At 33.2% G+C, this 20,657-nt stretch overlaps 1 protein-coding gene across 1 annotated transcript; it reads left to right on the forward strand.

The window, feature by feature from the left end:
• The first annotated feature begins 686 nt into the window (after positions 1-686).
• On the forward strand, positions 687-1,589 carry LOC132629158 (uncharacterized). The gene is made up of 2 exons (XM_060344886.1): positions 687-902; positions 1,164-1,589. Exons 1-2 carry the CDS (start codon positions 687-689, stop codon positions 1,587-1,589), a joined length of 642 nt encoding a protein of 213 aa, XP_060200869.1.
• The last annotated feature ends 19,068 nt before the right edge of the window (positions 1,590-20,657 follow it).

A 20,657-nucleotide genomic window follows, 5' to 3' on the forward strand; every position in this document is an offset into this window, starting at 1 on the left:
TAACAAGTATTGAGAACTACCTATGATGATCAGGGTTTGTACGAGAGAGAAAGGAACCTCAAAATGGAACTAGAAAAGTGGAGCCTAGTGGAGGAGAGTATATTAAAACAGAAGTCAAGGGTACAATGGGTGGGGTTGGGGACTCAAACAATGCTTATTTTTTTGCTAGTGTGAAAAATGGGATTAGCCACAATCATATCAAGAAATTATTGACTAACAATGGAAGAGTGTTACATGGGAAAGCAGAGGTGGAGGGTGAGATTACTTAGTTCTATAAAAGGTTGTTGGGGTCCTGTTCTGATGCATTACTTGCTATCCATCCTAATGTGATTCCAGTTGGCCCTATTCTTCATAGAGAGCAGCAACTCAGACTTATTCAGACTATCTCCAGACAGGAAGTGTTTGATGCACTGTAAGATATCTCTGACCTGAAAACCCCTGGATGTGATGGTTTTAATGCGGTCTTCTTCAAAAGAGCTTGGCCTATTATAGGTGATGAGGTGGTTGCAGCAGTCCTTCATACATTACACAGGAAGCAGATGTACAAAGTTATTAACTACACATCAGTGACACTGATTCCAAAAGTACAAAATCCCTCCTATGTAAAAGAATTTCGACTTATTTCATGTTGCACACTATTGTATAAGATAATATCCAAAATCTTAACTATGAGACTACAATGTGTAATGGGTGATATCATAGATGGTAGTCAAGCAGCCTTTGTTCCTAGGAGGGTAATAACTGATAATATATTGTTAAGCCATGAACTTGTAAAAGGTTACACTAGGAAAGGGGTGTCAGCTAGATGCATGATCAAGATTGATATGCAGAAAGCTTATGACTCCTTGGAATGGGGCTTCCTTGAACAAGTACTGGTGGTTTTAAATTTCCCTGTTGAGTTTGTAAGCTGGATTATGATATGTGTTAAAACTGTGTCCTATTCTATACTAATTAATGGCCAGCCATCCCCTCCTTTTGAAGCAAAGAAAGGTCTAAGGCAAAGGGACCCACTGCCCACTTTTCTTTTTGTCATTGCAATGGAATATTTTGGTAGACTCCTGAAATAATTAGGACAGAACCCCAAGTTTCATTTTCATCATAAATGTAGAAGACTAAATATCATACAACTAGGATTTGCTGATGACCTGCTACTGTTCTGTAAGGAAGATGTCGAGTCTGTTAGATTACTTTTTGAGAAGTTTACAATGTTCTCTCAGTCTTCTGGTCTCAATGCAAACCTGGGGAAGAGTTGTATCTATTTTGGGGGAGTCAAAGATCAGGTACAAAGTGAAATACTGGGGGTGTTGGGAATGAGCAAAGGCAGTATGCCTTTGAGATACTTAGGGGTCCCCCTCAGTACCAAGAGAGTTTCTATTGCACAGTGTCAGCCCCTCTTAGACAAGATGCTAAGTAGAGTCAAGTCCTGGACCACAAAGCTCCTATCTTGTGCTGGGAGTCTTCTCATAAAGTCAGTATTGTTTTGTATACAAGTGTTCTGGGCACAGGTTTTTGTCTTGCCAAAAAAGATTGTTGAAGCAAATGAAGCCACTTTAAGAACCTTCCTGTGGACTGGAGGGACTGCTTTATAAAAAAAAAGCACTCTTAGCATGAGAAAAGATCTGCTCGCCCAGAGCTGCTGGTGGAATGGGCATCCTTGATATTGAGAGTTGGAACAAGGCAGCATTGTGTAAGCTCCTATGGAATATCTGTAGTAAGCAAGATAATTTATAGGTGAAGTGGATCCATAGTTACTATGGGAGGAACAGGAATATACTGCAAGATGTTCCACAACATGCATCTTGGATTGTGCAGAGGATCTTGAAAGCAACCAAATATTTTGTCCAAGTTTGGTATGATGTGTGTGAGATACAGAGTGTGCAACAGTTTTCTATCAAACAAATGTATCTAAAGCTTAGGGGGCAATTTCCTAAAGTGACATGGAGGAAACTTGTATGCAATAATGATGGGCTTCCCAGATGGAGTTTCTTGTTGCTGCTATGTGCTCATGCGAGGATTGCAACTAGGGACAGGCTACATAAATGGGGGGTCACTAATGACACTATTTGTCCCTTATATGGTACAATAGATGAAAGTATCCAACACCTATTCTTTACTTGCAGTTTCTCAGCAGTGGTTTGGGGAAAATTTTGAATTGGTTGGGCTATTAAAGGGTAGACTGATGAATTGGAGTGGGCAGTCAAAAATGCAAAAACGCAAAAACGCAATCTGTGAGGGCTGAAGTATACATAATGGTCTTGGCTGCCACAATATATCACTTGTGGAGAGAAAGAAACCAAAGGGTATTCCAGAAGCCGCAACAGCCAATTAGTTTGCTGATTAAAAAGATCATCCAAGAGGTGCATCAAAGAGCAATTTGCAAGCCTAGACAAGCACTGTGGCTAGCTAATTATAATTACTATCCTGTGTAGGCATGGTATTGAAATTACACTGTTTTGTTTTGAGCTAGTAGTAAGTATTTTTTGCTGCTTTGAGATATATGCTTGAGAATGACTGCTGGGGCTTTTGTCCAGTAGCATTGGTCCACAAACTGCTTTGTATTTTTTACACTTTGGTAAATAATATACTGTTATTTTCCAAAAAAAAAAAAAAATTAAGGCGGGGTCCGCGTGGAGAATTAGGAGACAATTGTAAAAAAAAAGTTAAGATGGGGTCCACGTGAAGAAGTAAGAGACAATTGCAACAGGAAAAAAAAGGATATTTAAATAATGATAATAAGTTCATAAAATGGTAAAGGTACGCTTAGAGAAAATGTAAAGAAGAGAAGTTCGGGAAAAAATAAATAACGATTTAAATTGAACACAAAAACTGCTAAAGAAGTCATAAAATCAAAAGATTTAAAACTTATACCATACGTGTAACGCTAATAATGAGGAATAACATCAAGAAGGCGAAATATAAACGGTCTTCTATAATAGTAAATTAAAAAAAAATAAGGTGGGGCCCACTCTTCTATAATAGTAGAAAATTTTTTAAAAAAATAAGTTGGGCCCCGCTTTTCTATAATAGTATAAATAAATAAAAAATAAATTTAAGGTGGGGCCCACTCGTCCATAATAGTAGAGATAAGAAAAAAATTAAGGTCGGATCCACGTGAAGAATTAGGACATAATTGCAAAAAATTAAGGTGGGATCCACGTGAAGAAGAAAAAAAAATAGGACATTTAAATAATGATGATAAGTTCAGAAAATGGTAATGGTGCGCTTAGAGAAATTTAAAAAAAGAGAAATTCAGGAAAAAAGAAATAACAATTTAAATTGAACACAAAAACCGCAAAAGAAGTCATAAAACCAAAAGATTTAAAACTTATACCTTTGGGTATAAAGTTTAGACACATACGTCTCACAGAAATAATGAGGAATAACATCGAGAAGACGAAATATAAATGGTCAAGAAACGTATACACATATTTTCTTAAAATGATGAAATTGGTCTATACTTAAAAATTTAAGACTACAGCAGATGTTGACACATGAAAGCGTTTTTCAGTGTTGTTGATTAAAATGAGATGATGGCATGAAACTCGGTAGGAGAAAGTGTATTTCGAATCTTTCAATTGGAGAACCAAACAAGGAAAGTCATATATGGGAGAAGCGGACTAAGTAAAATAATTTGTTGATATTTTCAATTAATTGAATTATAATACTTTCTATAATAAAAATTATATAATTATATTACTAAAAGGTATTCTCTTTGTCTTAATTTATATGACATAATTTGACTAGGCACGAAGTTTAAAAAAGAAATGAAAGATCTTTGAAACTTGTGATCTAAAACAAGTCATAAATATTTGTGTAAATTTAAATCAAGTTAAACGATTTCTAAACATAAAAATATATCATTCTTTTTTAGACAGTCTAAAAAAAGGTGGTACTATTTTTTACCTCCAACTCATGTAAAAAAAAAGAAAGAAAGAAAAAACGTGGACTCCATATTAAAAATAAGCAATATCAAAAAAAAAAAAAATGTGACCCCATATTAAAAAAATCAAGCAATATCCATGTAATTCTCAAAGTAGCCCCATTAAGTCAATAATGGTGGATTCATTCAGTAGGATTTCTATATCACCCGCTGCATTTGCAGCATTTTTGAATGGCTGTCCAAAAAAAGTGGCCCCCTTTGTTGGTAGATCAAAATATTCACTTTATCTTATTGTGTTGTTTTTCTAACAGTTTTTTCGGATATTCCATCTTTTATTTTGTGCTGTCGGTCCTACCAAAACTTTCTCCACATTTTTTAGGCTCATTGTCACTTATGCCCTTATTTTGTATTGTTGTTTAATTTTTTCCCTCAAAAAAAAAAATTCTAGGGTATAAATTTATATTTCTGGATCATAATATCTCACAAGTTATGTTCCGCACCATTAAAAACTTATGGCCACTAGGCATAAAATTTAGGAAAAATAACAGCCTATGTCTATTTGGAAAAAATATTTACCTGAAATAACTCATATTTTCAATATTACCCAAAATAACCCTTTTATACATTATTATACACTTTTATATAAGATCGACACATTATTTACAGTAAGTGTATAATGTTGTATATCGTGTGTATAAACACTATTGTAAAAAAAGTTAGTAATATAGATGTAAATTAAAAATATAACTACATGGATATAATATTTTATGCTGGATTATATATTATTGAAATTATTCCTAAAATTAATTGCTAAAGGTAAAAATTAAATACCAGCCCTTTTGAAGGACAATTCGTGCAATTTAATTTGTAATAGACAAATTCCTTTTTTTTAAAACTAAATTATATAAAAGCATGAGTTAAAGAAGTAGATCGTGACCAAGGGCAACCAAGGACAATTTGGTCAAAGCACCTGTCATTGAATAATTCCATTAGTTAAAAGTAAAATCTTACTGTAGCTTAGTATTAAATATATTCGTACTTTCCCTATTTTGCCCCTGCTCATAAAAATTGCATCAGAACAGATGATGTCATTTCAAGTGGCAAGTATTAATTATATTTTTGGCACGTGTCACTTTTACACTCCTTTTACTATTCATTGTTTTATCATGGTCACATAATTTCATTTAATAAACAAATAAAATTTGTGATATGTATTAATGTTCATCTATATATATGCATTGACAGTGCAAATTTAGGTATGTTTATTAACAGTATAAAATTTATATATATACTATCACTACCCTTACAATTGTACACAACCACATACACATAGATATACTATATAATGCAAAGTGCGCACGGGCATACGCCGTCTAGTATCGTTATATATAAGTGCGGTGGGGGTACGAACACAGCTGCCTCCACTTGTACAATGAGCTTCACAAATTGTACACGCAATGAATGCTTGTACCATGAGCTATATAACTTATGCACTTTATCTAATTATTTTTATATTTCACGTAGACATATGTCATAGTACTTAATATTTATTCTCTTCTCATGTATAGACGTATGCACTTCAAATTTAATTCTCCGACACATTTACTTCCTCCGTGCACTTTTACTTGTTCACTTTTGACTTTTTGTATTCTAGCTGAATATTTATTCTCTTCTCATGTATAGACATATGCAGTTCAATTTTAATTCTCCTACACAAATTTATTTCGTCCATGCACTTTAATAAGTTCACTTTTGACTTTTCACATTCTTTAAGAATTAATAAATCTCACGTGGATATATGTCATATTATTGAATATTTATTCTCTTCTCATGTATACACGTGTGCACTTCTATTTTAATTCTCCGACACATATTTATTTCCTCCGTGCGCTTTTACTTGTTTACTTTTGGCTTTTCACGTTTTTGCTGAATCTTTATTTTCTTCCCATGAGCTTCACAAATTTTACACGCAATGAATGCTTGTACCATGAGCTATATAATTTGTACACTTTATACAACTATTTTTATATCCCACGTAGACATATGTCATAATACTTAATATTTATTCCCTTCTCATATATAGACATATGCAGTTCAATTTTAATTCTCCTACACAAATATATTTCATCTGTGCACTTTAATATGTTCACTTTTGACTTTTCACATTCTTTAAGAATTAATAAATCTCACATGGATATATGTCATCCTATTGAAGATTTATTCTTTTCTCATGTATACACGTATGCACTTCTATTTTAATTCTCCGACACATATTTATTTTCTCCGTGCACTTTTACTTGTTCACTTTTGGCTTTTCACGTTTTTGCTAAATATTTATTTTCTTCCCATGAGCTTCACAAATTGTACACGCAATGAATGCTTGTACCATGAGCTATATAACTTGTACACTTTATCCAACTATTTTTATATCCCACGTAGACATATGTCATAATACTTAATATTTATTCCCTTCTCACTAATAGACGTATGCACTTCAAATTTTAATTCTGCTACACAAATTTATTTCGTCCGTGCACTTTAATATGTTCACTTTTGACTTCTAACATTCTTTAAGAATTAATAAATCGCACATGAATATATGTCATACTACTGAATATTTATTCTCTTCTCATGTATACACGTGTGCAATTCTATTTTAATTCTCCGACATATATTTATTTCGTCCGTGTACTTTTACTTGTTCACTTTTGACTTTTCACGTTTTTGCTGAATATTTATTTTCTTCCCATGTTTCTTTTCTAATATATATAAGTGGCTTGGGGGTATGAACACAACTGCCCAAACTTGTACCAAAAGCTTCACAAATTGTTCACTTTTGACTTTTCACATTCTTTAAGAATTAATAAACCCCACGTGGATATATGCTAGAGTACTGAATATTTATTCTCTTCTCATGTGTACACGTTTGCACTTCTATTTTAATTCTCCGACACATTTATTTTCTCCGTGCACTTTTACTTGTTCGCTTTTGACTTTTCATGTTTTTGCTGAATATTTATTTTCTTCCCATGAGCTTCACAAATTGTACACGCAATGAATGCTTGTACCATGAGCTATATATCTTGTACACTTTATCCAACTATTTTTATATCCCACGTAGACATATGTCATAATACTTAATATTTATTCCCTTCTCATGTATAGACGTATGCACTTCAAATTTTAATTCTCCTACACAAATTTATTTCGTCTGTGCACTTTAATATGTTCACTTTTGACTTTTCACATTCTTTAAGAATTAATAAATCTCACGTGGATATATGCCATAATACTGAATATTTATTCTCGTCTCATGTATACATGTGTGCACTTCTATTTTAATTCTCCGACACATATTTATTTCCTCTGTGTACTTTTAGTTATTCACTTTTGATTTTTCACGTTTTTATTAAATATTTATTTTCTTCCCATATTTCTAATATATATAAGTGGTTTGGGGGTACGAACACAGCTGCCCAAACTTGTACCAAAAGCTTAACAAATTGTACATGCAATGAGTGCTTGTACCATAAGTCACATAACTTGTACATTTTACCCAACTATTTTTTAATCCCACGTGGACATTGCTAATACGTCATAGTACTTAATATTTATTTCATAGACGTATGCACTTCAATTTTAATTCTCCGACACATTTATTTCCTCCCTGCACTTTTACTTGTTCACTTTTGACTTTTCGCGTTCTTGAAAAATATAATATGTGTGAGTCCAAATTACTTGTTCATTTATAAAACCAAAATAAAATTAATCATTTCTAATAAATATTCTTGGAAATAGTCTATTGGAGAGAGACTATGACAAATGTCTAAGTGGATAAAAAAGTAGTTGGTTAAAGTGAGCAATTCATATAACTTTTGATATAAATTTGCATTGCTATTGTTCGTCCTCTTTTCACGTTTAAAGTAACCTTCTTTGTCAATACTTTACTTATCTTACTCTCATTTGCATTCTCTGATTATTGTTTCTTTACATTTATAAAATGTATTAGTTTATATTTTCATTTTGAAATTAAAATTTGGTGATTTACGATACAAAATATCGCATTTCTAATATGTCATAATACTTAATATTTATTCCATAGACGTATGCACTTCAATTTTAATTATTCGACACATTTATTTCCTCATTTTTTTTTAATTAATTTAATAAAAATATTTTATTAGTTTTGCTTTTAAAAAAACCAATATATACAACAATAGTTCTTATGTTTGGATCTGAACAGTTAATTGATTGAGATGGCTATCAACTTATCAGTATACATATAAGATATTAAACAATCTAAAAAAAAAAAACGAAAATCAGAATATTAATTTTCTCTCACCTTCTTACTAATTTTCTTTTTCATATTGATGAATAACTTTCATGTCATGACTATGACAAATTTTTTAAAATTATTTACAAAATACAAATTTTAAAGACAGGCTAATTAAAATGAATAAATAGACAGGCATAGATGGCTAGTTCTTTATAGAAGGCCCAGGTCTGAATCTGACATAATTAATATTCATAAATAAATAGCACAACTTATGTCGTACATCATCATGTACATTTGGACTCCAGAAGCAGGAAGAAATAAAATAAAAAGCCATACAAATTCAAAAATAATTAATGTGTTGATCAATTATAAAGATCCAATTTAATAAATCCAAACGTATGCTTCTCCATTTGTGGTTAGGTTCTTCCTTCTTTGACCTTCCAATCCATAAAACATAATTCCCTTTTGAGTTTTAAGGGATGCGTTCTGTTCCTAACCACACCATCAAGTACTCTTAAATCAATTATTAATATAATGATTGTATATAATAGAACAAAAGAATAAAAGTATATTAATTAGTCAAATGACTTGAATAAAAAGGAAGAGATATTGATAGACGTACACACCCGCGACATTACCGAAGAAAAAAAGTGGCAATTATCAACCAGCTTTTTATTTCAGTCATATAGTTGGTCATAAACATGATTGATTAGTATATTTGACATCAACTCAAGCGTATGATTAGTATTGTTCGTTTTGGCACAATATATTTTACAGATTTGTATCTTGGACCATGCCATCATCGAACACAAAAATGTACATATCTTGTGAACTTGTGTTATGCATTATAAAGCTATTCACTTTCCTCTCTAATTTCAATATGATATCCGCTTAAGGTGTGACAAACACTCTTTTTCGAAAGCTTGCCGGCTAGAAGTCTCTCAGTGCTTCTCTTCAACCCGTCGGCCCGCCATTCCGTTATCGGCTCCACAATACTAGTTTTGATGAAAGGAATATATATAAAGTAGTATAGTAATATTAATACAGTTTATGGATAAGATTATGACTTTATGCATTGCCCCTTTCTTGCAAGTTGCAACCAGCCATCGTCATTCTTAGGTAAATCAAACGACTTCGTGCTGAAAGGAATTATTTATAAATATTATACCAACAAATATAGGTTGAACTAAATAAATTTTCTGATCGATTGATTGATTACGTATTAATTAATTTTTTGTTTGAGTGATGATAAATAATACATGACAATATCAGTTTTATTTTTATGCAACTGAGCCACAATGAGACGTGCAGTGTGTAGGGAGGCAGCAATACATCTGGCAAAAAAAGTAACCCACTTCAAATTATCTCAAATATAATTAAAACTAAAAAGTTGTACAAAACTATTGCAAAACATATCGCTAGAATCTTCCCGTAGAATTCACTAAGGGCCTGTTTGGAAAGCCACCCAGGTAATTGGAATTGGGTGTAATTACACAGTTTGGTCTGTTTGTTTGACCATTTAATTACACAGTTATGTGAGAATTGAGTGTAATTGAGAGGGTGTAATTACACTCTCCAATTCTCAAGGGGGGGGGGGGGGGGGGGGGGGCTGAGAATTGAGTGCAATTACAGGGTTACTTTTTAGTTCTTTTCTTTTTTAATTTATTTTTTATTTCTATTATTTAATTTATTTTTTATTTAATTTTAATTTCTTTTCTTTTCTAATTTATTTTTTATATCTATTATTTGATTTCTTTTTTATTTTTGTTTTTTAAAAATACATATTCTTTTTATAATATTTATATTTCATTTCATTTCTTCTCGTTCTCAACCTTTACTTCTTGTGGTTCCATGTAATTGTTCGTATTTTTTTATTTTATTCATTTATAACCGTGTTAATATTCTAATTTTGGAAACTACATCTCTTAATATTAGAAAGAATCAGTCATTAACAAACTTGACATATAATGAGTTACGTTATTACGGTAGAATTTTATTGTGAATGAGGTTATAGACTTAAATTTTTCCTTTCTTTTGAATTATAGGAGTATTTACTTATGTTACTTTAAAACTTACTTATGTAATGTTGGAATTTGACATAAGAGTATTACGTTAAAAAAATTTCTTTTAGATTCTGAATTTAGGTTATATTTTTTATTTTAATTTATTTGCTTTAGTACTATTGACTTGTTATTTCACATTGCATGTTGTTTATTTTTCACTTACGGTTGATAGAATTATTGTCAAACATTTGAATAATGTTATGACATCATATTTATAAATATTCTTTTTTTGTCAAACATCCAATTCCATAATGTTCTCACAAAAAAAGTATGCTTTTAAGTTTTATAATCAATTAAAATATTATTAATTTGAAATTACATATCAATTATTTTTTACAATATTAGTTTCAAATATATGATTATTAATTAACATATTTTCAAGAAACAATTTATTATTAAATAACTAATTTAATATCATTTATAAAGGCACATATTTTTTTAAATATTAGTGTTAAATTTTTTTATAATTAAATTTTATTTTAAAATTAAACTAACTGTGTAATTACACTTGTGCAACCAAACAACACGCTTGTAATTACATTATGACAAACAAACATGTCATTATAATTACAATATTGTGTAATTACTAGGCTATATAATTACTAGGTAGTAATTACACCAATTCCAATTACCAGGTGGCTTTCCAAACAGGCTCTAAGTGGAGTAGGTTTTAATACTGTTTAAATGAACTTGACTTAAATGCAAGACAGTTACATTCAATTATTTGATCTAACTGAACTCTGAATTTTTCATGTGGCCGACGACAGTAATTAGGTCCTTGTTGTGACAAGGATGTCTCGGTGTGCCAAAAAAAACAAAGAATGCCTCGGGTTATAAATTTCATGCTATACCGATTTTTCTCGATTATGTTACGACATAAGCTCATGCTTATTTATTTTGCTTCAACATGCCTCACGTATATGTTTCTTGGGCTATGCTATCATCGAGCCAACAACACGTGTAACATATCAACTTTTGTGTAGCGCTTCCTCAGAGGTTTGGCACCCCAAGAGACTACTAATCTGTCTTAGCGACTCGTCTTCGTCTGCCCACCTTTCTTCATGGGCGTCGCAAATTATAATATATTGTAAGTGCACTGATATTTGAAGCATATGATGCTGCTCAACCCATCGGAAAGTTTCACTTTAAGATATAAACACTCCTATCAGAAGTGACTATTATTTCAATGGACAAAAAGGAAGTACTACTGAATTATCATTTTCAAAATGAATTATTAGCTGAAACATCACGTAGGAGAAGAGGTAAGGAACAAGCAACAAAAAAGAAGCAAGTGTTTTGAGACAAAGATCGTTCCACGTGCAACCCAAGTCCAACTCTGCCCCACTTCTACTCCAATCATTCCCACTTTCACACCCCACTTATCTTCTTTTTCATTAATATAATCTATTTTGTCGAGAAATTATATTATTTATATCGCTCAAATATTAGCTTGTATGCATATATATTCAATTCCGAATGCCTTTAGTGAAATTCTTGATTTCAGCACCGCGAAGAAGATAATGCTTCTGCTGAGAAAATTGGTCATTCAAGTATGTATTAGTTTATTATCCGGTTGAAATTTTGAATGCCAGAGAAAATTAAGTAAACGTTTTTACAAGAAAAAGCTTATCAAAATAATCCAAGATTAATGACTTATAAAATCGCGAAATTCTATTAGTGCTAATTACACAATATTTTTGAGAATCTAAGCTTTTCGAAAATATATTTCGACAATGAGTGTGATAACTAAGGGTGTCAATGGTATGGGTCGGGTGGTTATTTTATAAAATTTATATCATATTAATTTTTCGGTTAATTTATTTTGTATAACCAAAATTGGACTTTTTGAAATTGTCCATCATCTCGATTTTTCTTCTATATCGGTACGATTCGGTTAATTTTTCTGTATTTTATAAGAAAAAATGTCATATAAAAGTTACAAGTAGAAGTTGTACACGATACCATGCATACTTGTATAAGACTTTGGCAAAAACTCTCTAGACATTTTATTGTTTAAAAGGTGAAGACTTAAGAAAACATGAATCACGACAAGAATAGAGATCCATCCCATTATTTTTATAGTAGTGTACGATAATATTAAATAAAAACAAAAAATCTAGATCAAACGAGCGGTAAATAATCATTCAAGATGAGACACAAGAACTGAGTCTAATAAGATTCAATATCCAATAAAATAATTTAAATCAGAGAGGAAAACTATATAATACCTTGTAGCTTGCTACTCAATATCGTTGGAATACCCTATAACTTAGTGGTTACTACACGAGGTGCTAGACCTAATTTAGTTTCAATAGGGGAAACATAACAGGTTTCGGTGTTGGGATTTTAGTGCTAATTACTTGTTGCCGACTTGTAGTCATTTCCATCATCCAAGGATAAGGCGAATAATTTAATGTTTTATTAATTTTAAACTTAATATATAAAATTATATATTAGACATATAAATGTATTCGATACGGTTCAGTATTTTTTTAATTTATTTTTATAAAATAAAAAACCTATTCAATTTTTCAGTACGGTTAGAAATTTATATAAAAAAACTGATAAGATGTCTTTGTCTTGCAAAATTGATGTTAATTATAAAGCTTAATTGACTACTACTGATAATTGAGATCTTTCTTGTGCTTTTCTAATTCAGCATTCCAATTATTATTATATTTTTTGACGGACGTGTCGGAATTCAATGTTCATACGACTTTAAAGTACCAAAACTCATTTTTGGATCTGAACGAACAATGTTGACCATAATGTAGATGAAAGAGGCTTCTAGAGGCCAAACAAATAAATAGGAAACTTTTTTTGACCTTGGAAATTACTGAGGAAAGAGGAAGTTAAACTACATTCTTATCTGCTAATCACATATAGAGGTGAATGCCATTATTTGCAAGAAATTAACAATACTACTCATTAGCTATGACTTAGAATATATGATCATTAAACTCGAGTAAATAATCGAGTCCTCATGAGCAGTGGCGGAGCCAGAATTTTTGTCAAGGGGATTCAAAATACAAAAAAGTAAATATACGAAGAAGCCTAAGGAGTTTCAACATCTACTATATATGCATAAAAAATAATTTTAACCTTGCAAAAATAGTATTTTTTTCCGCCGAGAGATGAACCCCTCGGCTCTATGTGGCTCCGCCACTGCTCATGAGTCATGATTGCCATATTACCAATTTGACGTTGGTAATAGTAAAATGATAATTGCATTTGACGTATGATATTTTTTTTGTTTTCTACTCGGTGCATACTATGATACTCGTTTTGGATGTCGACTAATTTAGATTCATTCCCAGAAGTTCCACCATGAGGGAAAACGCGCTATATATCAAAGACGATTGGGTTTCCAGCGTCGAACCCGAATTCTAATGAAGAGTCTTTACTGTTCCGCTACAACTACAGATGATCGTATGATGAATACTTTAACTTTTATGTAATATCCTTTTTATAAAACACTACTCATTATTATTCGGAAGAGCTAACTATTGTTTCTTTGAATACTTTTATGAATTATCTTTAATGTACCTCGATAATATAGTGATCATGTCGTACATGCAATAACGGCAATAACATATCCAGTGTAATCCCACAAGATATTTACATGAATTTTTCATAATTTTAAATGCATAAATATGAGGGAAAAGGGTAAAAAATGTTCCTCTACTTTGGAAAAAGGGCTAAAAATATCTTTCATTACAAATTTGGGTAAAAAATACCCTTCTGTCATTAAAGTTTTCAAATATACATCTGTCTTAACGGAAATCCCCAACATAACCTGATTTCATTTTTAAACCCGCTCCATTTAAACCCGACCCAACTAAATAAAAAACACATATCGATTACCCACTCCTGTGCGTAGTGGCTCCAGATGTAGGACTCGGGATAAGTTGGTCGCATATGAGTTTTTTATGTAGTTGGATCGGGTTTAAATGAAGCGGTTTTAAAAAAGAAATCGGGTTATTTTAAATTGAGATAGGGGTATATTTAAAAACTTTAATAACGAAAGAGGTATTTTTTACCCAAATTTATAACGGAGAATATTTTTAATCCTTTTTCAAGCTAAGGAGTTTTCCCTAAATATAATTCTACTATCTTATAAAAGGGAATAAGCACACAGCAAGTCAACATGCCTGCTAGGCTTTTATAGGGGCATTTCGGTCATCTCAGTTGAAATGGAGCAATATAATTGGGCCTAAGAAAATTTTACTGTAGCTGTTATATAGCTTTGAGTGTCTGGACTAAAGTGTCCTCTGCTTATGCAATTCTACGTCACCACACTCCTTCCCCACACGACACAACAGCCCAATGCAACTACCTTCACGCCCCAAACCCTTCCCACTGTTTCTTTCCCATGTATATATCAAAGAATTGAAATTGTCATATTTGGTATAAAATAAAACTATGAAGTAAATACACAGAAGAAATATATATAGCTTTGAGTGTCTGGACTAAAGTGTCCTCTGCTTATGCAATTCTACGTCACCACACTCCTTCCCCACACGACACAACAGCCCAATGCAACTACCTTCACGCCCCAAACCCTTCCCACTGTTTCTTTCCTATGTATATATCAAAGAATTGAAATTGTCATATTTGGTATAAAATAAAACTATGAAGTAAATACACAGAAGAAATATATAGAGAGAATATGTAGAGAGATATCCGATTATATTACTTCTGCTCTCTCAACATTGCATCTGTGCATCCTATTTATATGAGCAACATACAAAGGATTAACATATTTAATGGACATGCGATATTTTGAGATATTTATAACTTAATGGATATCCACTACTTGGGATATTTATAACACTCCCCCTTGGATGTCCATTAATAGATGATGTACCTCGTTAAAACCTTATTAAAAAAAAAAACCTGTGGGAAAAAGTCCTAATGAAGGAAAAAGAGTGCACATATCTAGAAATACGCTTTGAGAGCTGCCTCATTAAAAACCTTACCAAGAAAACCCAATGGGACAAAACTTGGTTAAGGAAAAAAGAGTACAACACGTATTTCACCCCCCCCCCCCCTGACGAAGACCAAGATTCAGATGTCGGAGTCTTCGCATTCCAATCTTGAATATCATCTTCTCAAGAGTTGAAGTTGGCAAAGATTTAGTGAACAAATCTGCAGGATTGTCACTTGAACGGATTTGTTGCACATCAATATCACCATTCTTCTGGAGATCATGTGTGAAAAATAACTTTGGTGAAATGTGCTTTGTTCTATCTCCTTTTATGAAACCTCCTTTTAATTGAGCTATGCATGCAGCATTATCTTCATATAATACTGTGGGAATTTTTGTATCACACTTCAAGCCACATCTTTCTCTGATGAAATGTATCACTGATCTCAACCACACACATTCTCTACTTGTTTCATGAATAGCGATTATCTCAGCATGATTTGAAGAAGTAGCAACAGTAGACTGCTTGGTCGATCGCCATGATATAGCAGTACCTCCGCATGTAAACAGATAGCCCGTTTGAGATCGAGCTTTATGTGGATCAGATAAATAACCTGCATCTGCATAACCAACAAGATCTGTACTACCTTTGTTAGTATAAAACAGACCCATATCGCTAGTTCCCTTCAGATATCGCAATATATGCTTAATCCCGTTCCAATGTCTCCGTGTAGGAGAAGAGCTATATCTTGCTAGCAAATTAACAGAAAATGCTATGTCAGGTCTTGTAGCATTAGCAAGATACATAAGTGCACCTATTGCACTAAGATATGGTACTTCAGGACCAAGTAGCTCTTCGTTTTCTTCCTGAGGTCGGAACGGATCTTTGCTCACTTCAAGTGAGCGAACAACCATAGGAGTACTTAAAGGATGCGAATTGTCCATGTAAAACCGATTTAAAACTTTCTCAGTATAGGCAAATTGATGGATAAAGATCCCTTTTGCGAAATGTTCAATTTGCAGACCAAGACAGAGTTTTGTCTTTCCGAGATCTTTCATCTCAAATTCTTTCTTCAAATATTCAATCGCCTTTTGGAGCTCTTCTGGAGTTCCAATGAGGTTTATGTCATCAACATAAACAACAAGTATAATGAACCCTGATTTTGTTTTCTTAATAAAAACACATGGACAAATGGCATCATTTATATATCCTTCATTTATCAAGTACTCACTTAGGCGATTATACCACATACGCCCTGATTGTTTTAAACCATATAATGTTCTTTGTAATCTGATTGAATACATTTTCCGAGACTTTAAACCAAATGCTTCAGGCATTTTATATCCTTCAGGAATTTTCATATAAATTTCATTATCAAGTGAACCATAAAGATAAGCTGTAACCACATCCATAAGATGTATTTCAAGGGTTTCATAGACAGCTAAACCCATGAGGTATCGAAATGTTATAGCATCCATAACTGGAGAATATGTTTCTTCATAGTCGACGCCGGGTCTTTGAGAGAATCCTTGTGCAACAAGGCGTGCTTTGTATCGCACAATTTCATTTCTCTCATTTCTTTTCCGTAAAAAGACCCATTTGTGACCAACTGGTTTTACACCATTAGGCGTTTGGACTACAGATCCAAAAACCTCACGTTTAGAAAGTGAATTCAATTCTGATTGAATTGCTTCTTGCCATTTTGGCCAATCATATCTTCGTCGACATTCTCCGACAGATTGAGGTTCCTGATCCTCACTACCTTTTATAATATTTAGTGCAACATTATATGCAAAAACACTATTCACCACAATTTTCGAACGATTCAAGTTGTCCTCATCACCAGTAAAACTTAATAATAGTTCTTCACTCACTGAAGTCTCGGGTTTGCTGATTTCTTCAGGAATATCAGAATTAATCAGATCTTGAATCTCTTCATAAGATCCTTTCATAGTGTCATTCTGATCATTGTTTGTATTTTTATCCTTGGAGCCCAATGGCCTACCACGCTTCAGGCGTGGATGAGATTCAGAGGCTATGACACTAGTAGATTGTCCCTTTGGAACATCAATTCGAATAGGCACATTCTCTGCAGGGATATGCGACTTAGTTATTCTTTTCAAATCAGTAAATCCGTCTGGCATTTGATTTGCTATTTTCTGTAAGTGGATGATCTTCTGGATCTCCTGCTCACATATAGGGGTACGTGGATCAAAATGAGATAGTGATGGAACTCTCCACGCAATTTCTCTTTTGGTTTCTTTTCTCTCTCCCCCTAATTGTGGAAAATTTGTTTCATCAAATCGACAATCTGCAAATCGGGCAGTGAATAAATCTCCCGTCAATGGCTCAAGATAGCGAATAATGGAGGGTGATTCAAACCCAACATATATTCCTAACCTTCTTTGGGGGCCCATCTTAGTGTGTTGTGGTGGTGCTACAGGCACATATACAGCACAACCAAAGATTCGGAGATGAGCAATATTTGGTACATGACCAAATACTAATTGTGACGGGGAGTATTTATTATAATGAGTCGGTCTAAGACGAACAAGAGATGCTGCATGTAAAATAGCATGACCCCAGACGGTTGTAGGAAACCGTGTTTTCATAAGTAATGGTCTTGCTATCAATTGCACACGCTTAATAAATGACTCAGCAAGGCCATTTTGGGTATGAACATGTGCTACAGGATGTTCAACCTTTATCCCAACTGATAAACAATAATCATCAAAAGCTTGGGATGTAAATTCTCCATCATTATCAAGACGTATAGCCTTTATAGGATAATCTGGGAAGTGTGCCCTTAAGCGTATTATTTGTGCCAATAATTTCGCATACGCCAGGTTGCGAGACGATATGAGGCACACATGAGACCATCTCGAAGACGCATCTATTAGAACCATAAAATATCTGAATGACCCACAAGATGGGTGAATAGGTCCACATATATCCCCATGTATACGATCTAGAAAAGCAGGGGATTCAATGTCAACTTTCATTGGTGGTGGCCTGATTATCAATTTGCCCTGATGACAAGCGACACATGAAAATTCACTACTTTCAAGAATCTTCAGGTTCTTAAGTGGATGCCCTTTTGAATTTTCAATAATTCGTCTCATCATTATTGATCCAGGATGACCCATTCGGTCATGCCAAAGCATAAAAGTTCCTGAATCGTTAAACTTTTGGTTTACGATTGAGTGTGCTTCCACTGTACTAATTTCTGCATAGTACAGGCCAGAAGACAAAGTTGGTAATTTCTCCAAAACATATTTCTGGCCGGAGACATTCTTTGTAATGATAAGATATTCATCATTTGTTTCATTTAATGTCTCGACGTGATACCCATTACGGCGGATATCTTTGAAACTCAACAAGTTTCTTGGGGATCTAGAAGAGAATAATGCATCTTCTATAACAAGTTTCGTCCCCTTAGGTAGAAATATAGTAGCTCTTTCGGAGCCTTCAATTAATTTCAAATTGCCAGAAATTGTATTAATATTTCCCCTTTTTCTACGCAAGTGAGAAAAGTATTTCTCATCTTTGAATATAGCATGCGTTGTTCCACTATGAATCACACAAATATCTTCATGATTGGTCATTGATCCAAATAATATTTGAGGATTTTCCATATATTCTTCAAAACGAAAGAATAAGCAAAGTAAACATCGAAGTAGATATTTTGATTAGACAAAGTATTACACACACTTTATTACTGTTGTATACCTTATTTTTTAACGTCAGATTATTTGCTGAGATGGGACCCACACATCGAGATTTTTTTTTGGACATCTGAAAACTCATATGAATCACATATGAGAAGTTAAACACAACTCAAGAAGGACCCTTGGGCGAAATCAAAGTGGAAGTCCTCCAAACGAATATTTTAAGAAAACGTTTTCGGGTGATCTGACTTCAAGGGGCAAAAAAGGTATTATAAGTTTGGAATTTTGAAAAGTACCAAGAACTACAAGTTGTAGATAATTGAATTAGCTTTCCAACCATAGGTCGTGGGTGCCCAGGTGACGTCGGTACAAGGAGATATGGACGTTTTAAGGTCGAAATGTCAGTGGGCTAGGCCCAACTCGGGACCAAACCGAGTTGGCCCAAAAAAAAAATCAAAAAAAATAATAAGGCCCAAATTTGTGAGGCCCAACCGGCCATGGTTATGGCCCAAGCCCATATTAAATAAAATTTGGTCAATAAATAAGATGACTAAGTCATCTTATTCCACATAATGTTCTAGAAATTTCAAGAAAAGCAAGAACAAGAGAGAGAGGAGAAAAACTTAAGGCCATTTCGGCCAAGAGCAATTTTCACAAGAAAAATTTGCAAAAATTCTCCAAAAATCATTTTCTACCAAGTAAAGGGTGATTAACAAGGTGGAGTTGTTGTTGGAGCAAGAAAAATTCAAAATCATACAAGTTGTCAAGTTGTAGTCAAGTGAGAAGTTGAAGAAGAAAGGTGAGTTTTGATCTTGTTTTATGTGTTATATATGGTTTATATGTGTTGTAGTATGCTAAAATGGATGAAATTCATGAAGGAGAGAAATATAGTATATGGCCGTGTATATATATATGTGTGTGGGAGTCATGCTTCAATTATTTTAATTAGTGTTTAGTTGTTATTGTTGTGAATGATATGTGGAAAATGGAAGTTGAATGAGTTTGGAGAGATTGTAGTGGTGTATACATGTTGGAGCCGTGTGAGTGTGCATGGTATATGTGGCCGTGTATACTTGATGTATAGTCGTGTATATTGGTGAGTTGTGAAAGAATAATGAGCGAGTTGTAATTAATATCTTAATCGTTGTGTTGTAGATGTTATATCGCAAATAAAGACTTGACAAGTTTGGTGAAGTATTGGCAATTGGAAGTTTGTGTAAATTGAAAATAATGTTTTTGTATGGAAGACATGTAATGGTATTACTATGATGTTGTTGGAATATATGTATTATAAGGTTATTGTTGTTTCATTGGAATTGGAGAGTATTGAAGGAGGTAGAATGTTAATTGAAGTGTTGGAATGCACCTTGAATGGAATATGTGAATTTTTAGTGTGATTGTTGAATTATGTTAATAGTTTGGCCGGGTTTGAATTCCCGGATTGTGATTGATGAGAATTTGGCTATGTTGAATGTTGAGGATGGTATATTTACAGAGGAAGTGCTGCCGAAATTTCGGTAGCCAAGTGGTTCCTTAAGATTCTAACTCTAAGTACCCTAATGAAAGTTTGGGTAAATGTGACCAATTTGCAGATTTTGACGAGATTGCAACGTGAATTCGGAATAGCAAAAGAAGCGGAAAGAGGTATGTAAGGCTTCACCCTTCTTTCTATGGCATGTCTTAGTTGAAATAAGTTGGGTACGAGCCTCGGGGACAACTCGGTTCCCCGGAATCCGCACCTAAAGTTTTCCACTTTTTGTTCAATAGAATTGAACTAGAAAGTGTGCCAATTGTTGGAAAAACCTCCTACACCCTTAGAACTTGTATAAATGGGACCCGATT

This window comes from Lycium barbarum, chromosome 2 (genome assembly GCF_019175385.1).
Source record: "Lycium barbarum isolate Lr01 chromosome 2, ASM1917538v2, whole genome shotgun sequence".
Taxonomy (NCBI): domain Eukaryota; kingdom Viridiplantae; phylum Streptophyta; class Magnoliopsida; order Solanales; family Solanaceae; genus Lycium; species Lycium barbarum.

What these genes read in the sequence shown, in the direction of transcription:
- LOC132629158 (XM_060344886.1), top strand. Translation starts at nt 687, where the DNA reads ATGGGTGATATCATAGATGGTAGTCAAGCAGCCTTTGTTCCTAGGAGG. An exon ending in TAAATTTCCCTGTTGAGTTT is followed by an intron (nt 903 to 1,163) that starts GTAAGCTGGATT and finishes CTGTTCTGTAAG; the next exon opens with GAAGATGTCGAGTCTGTTAG.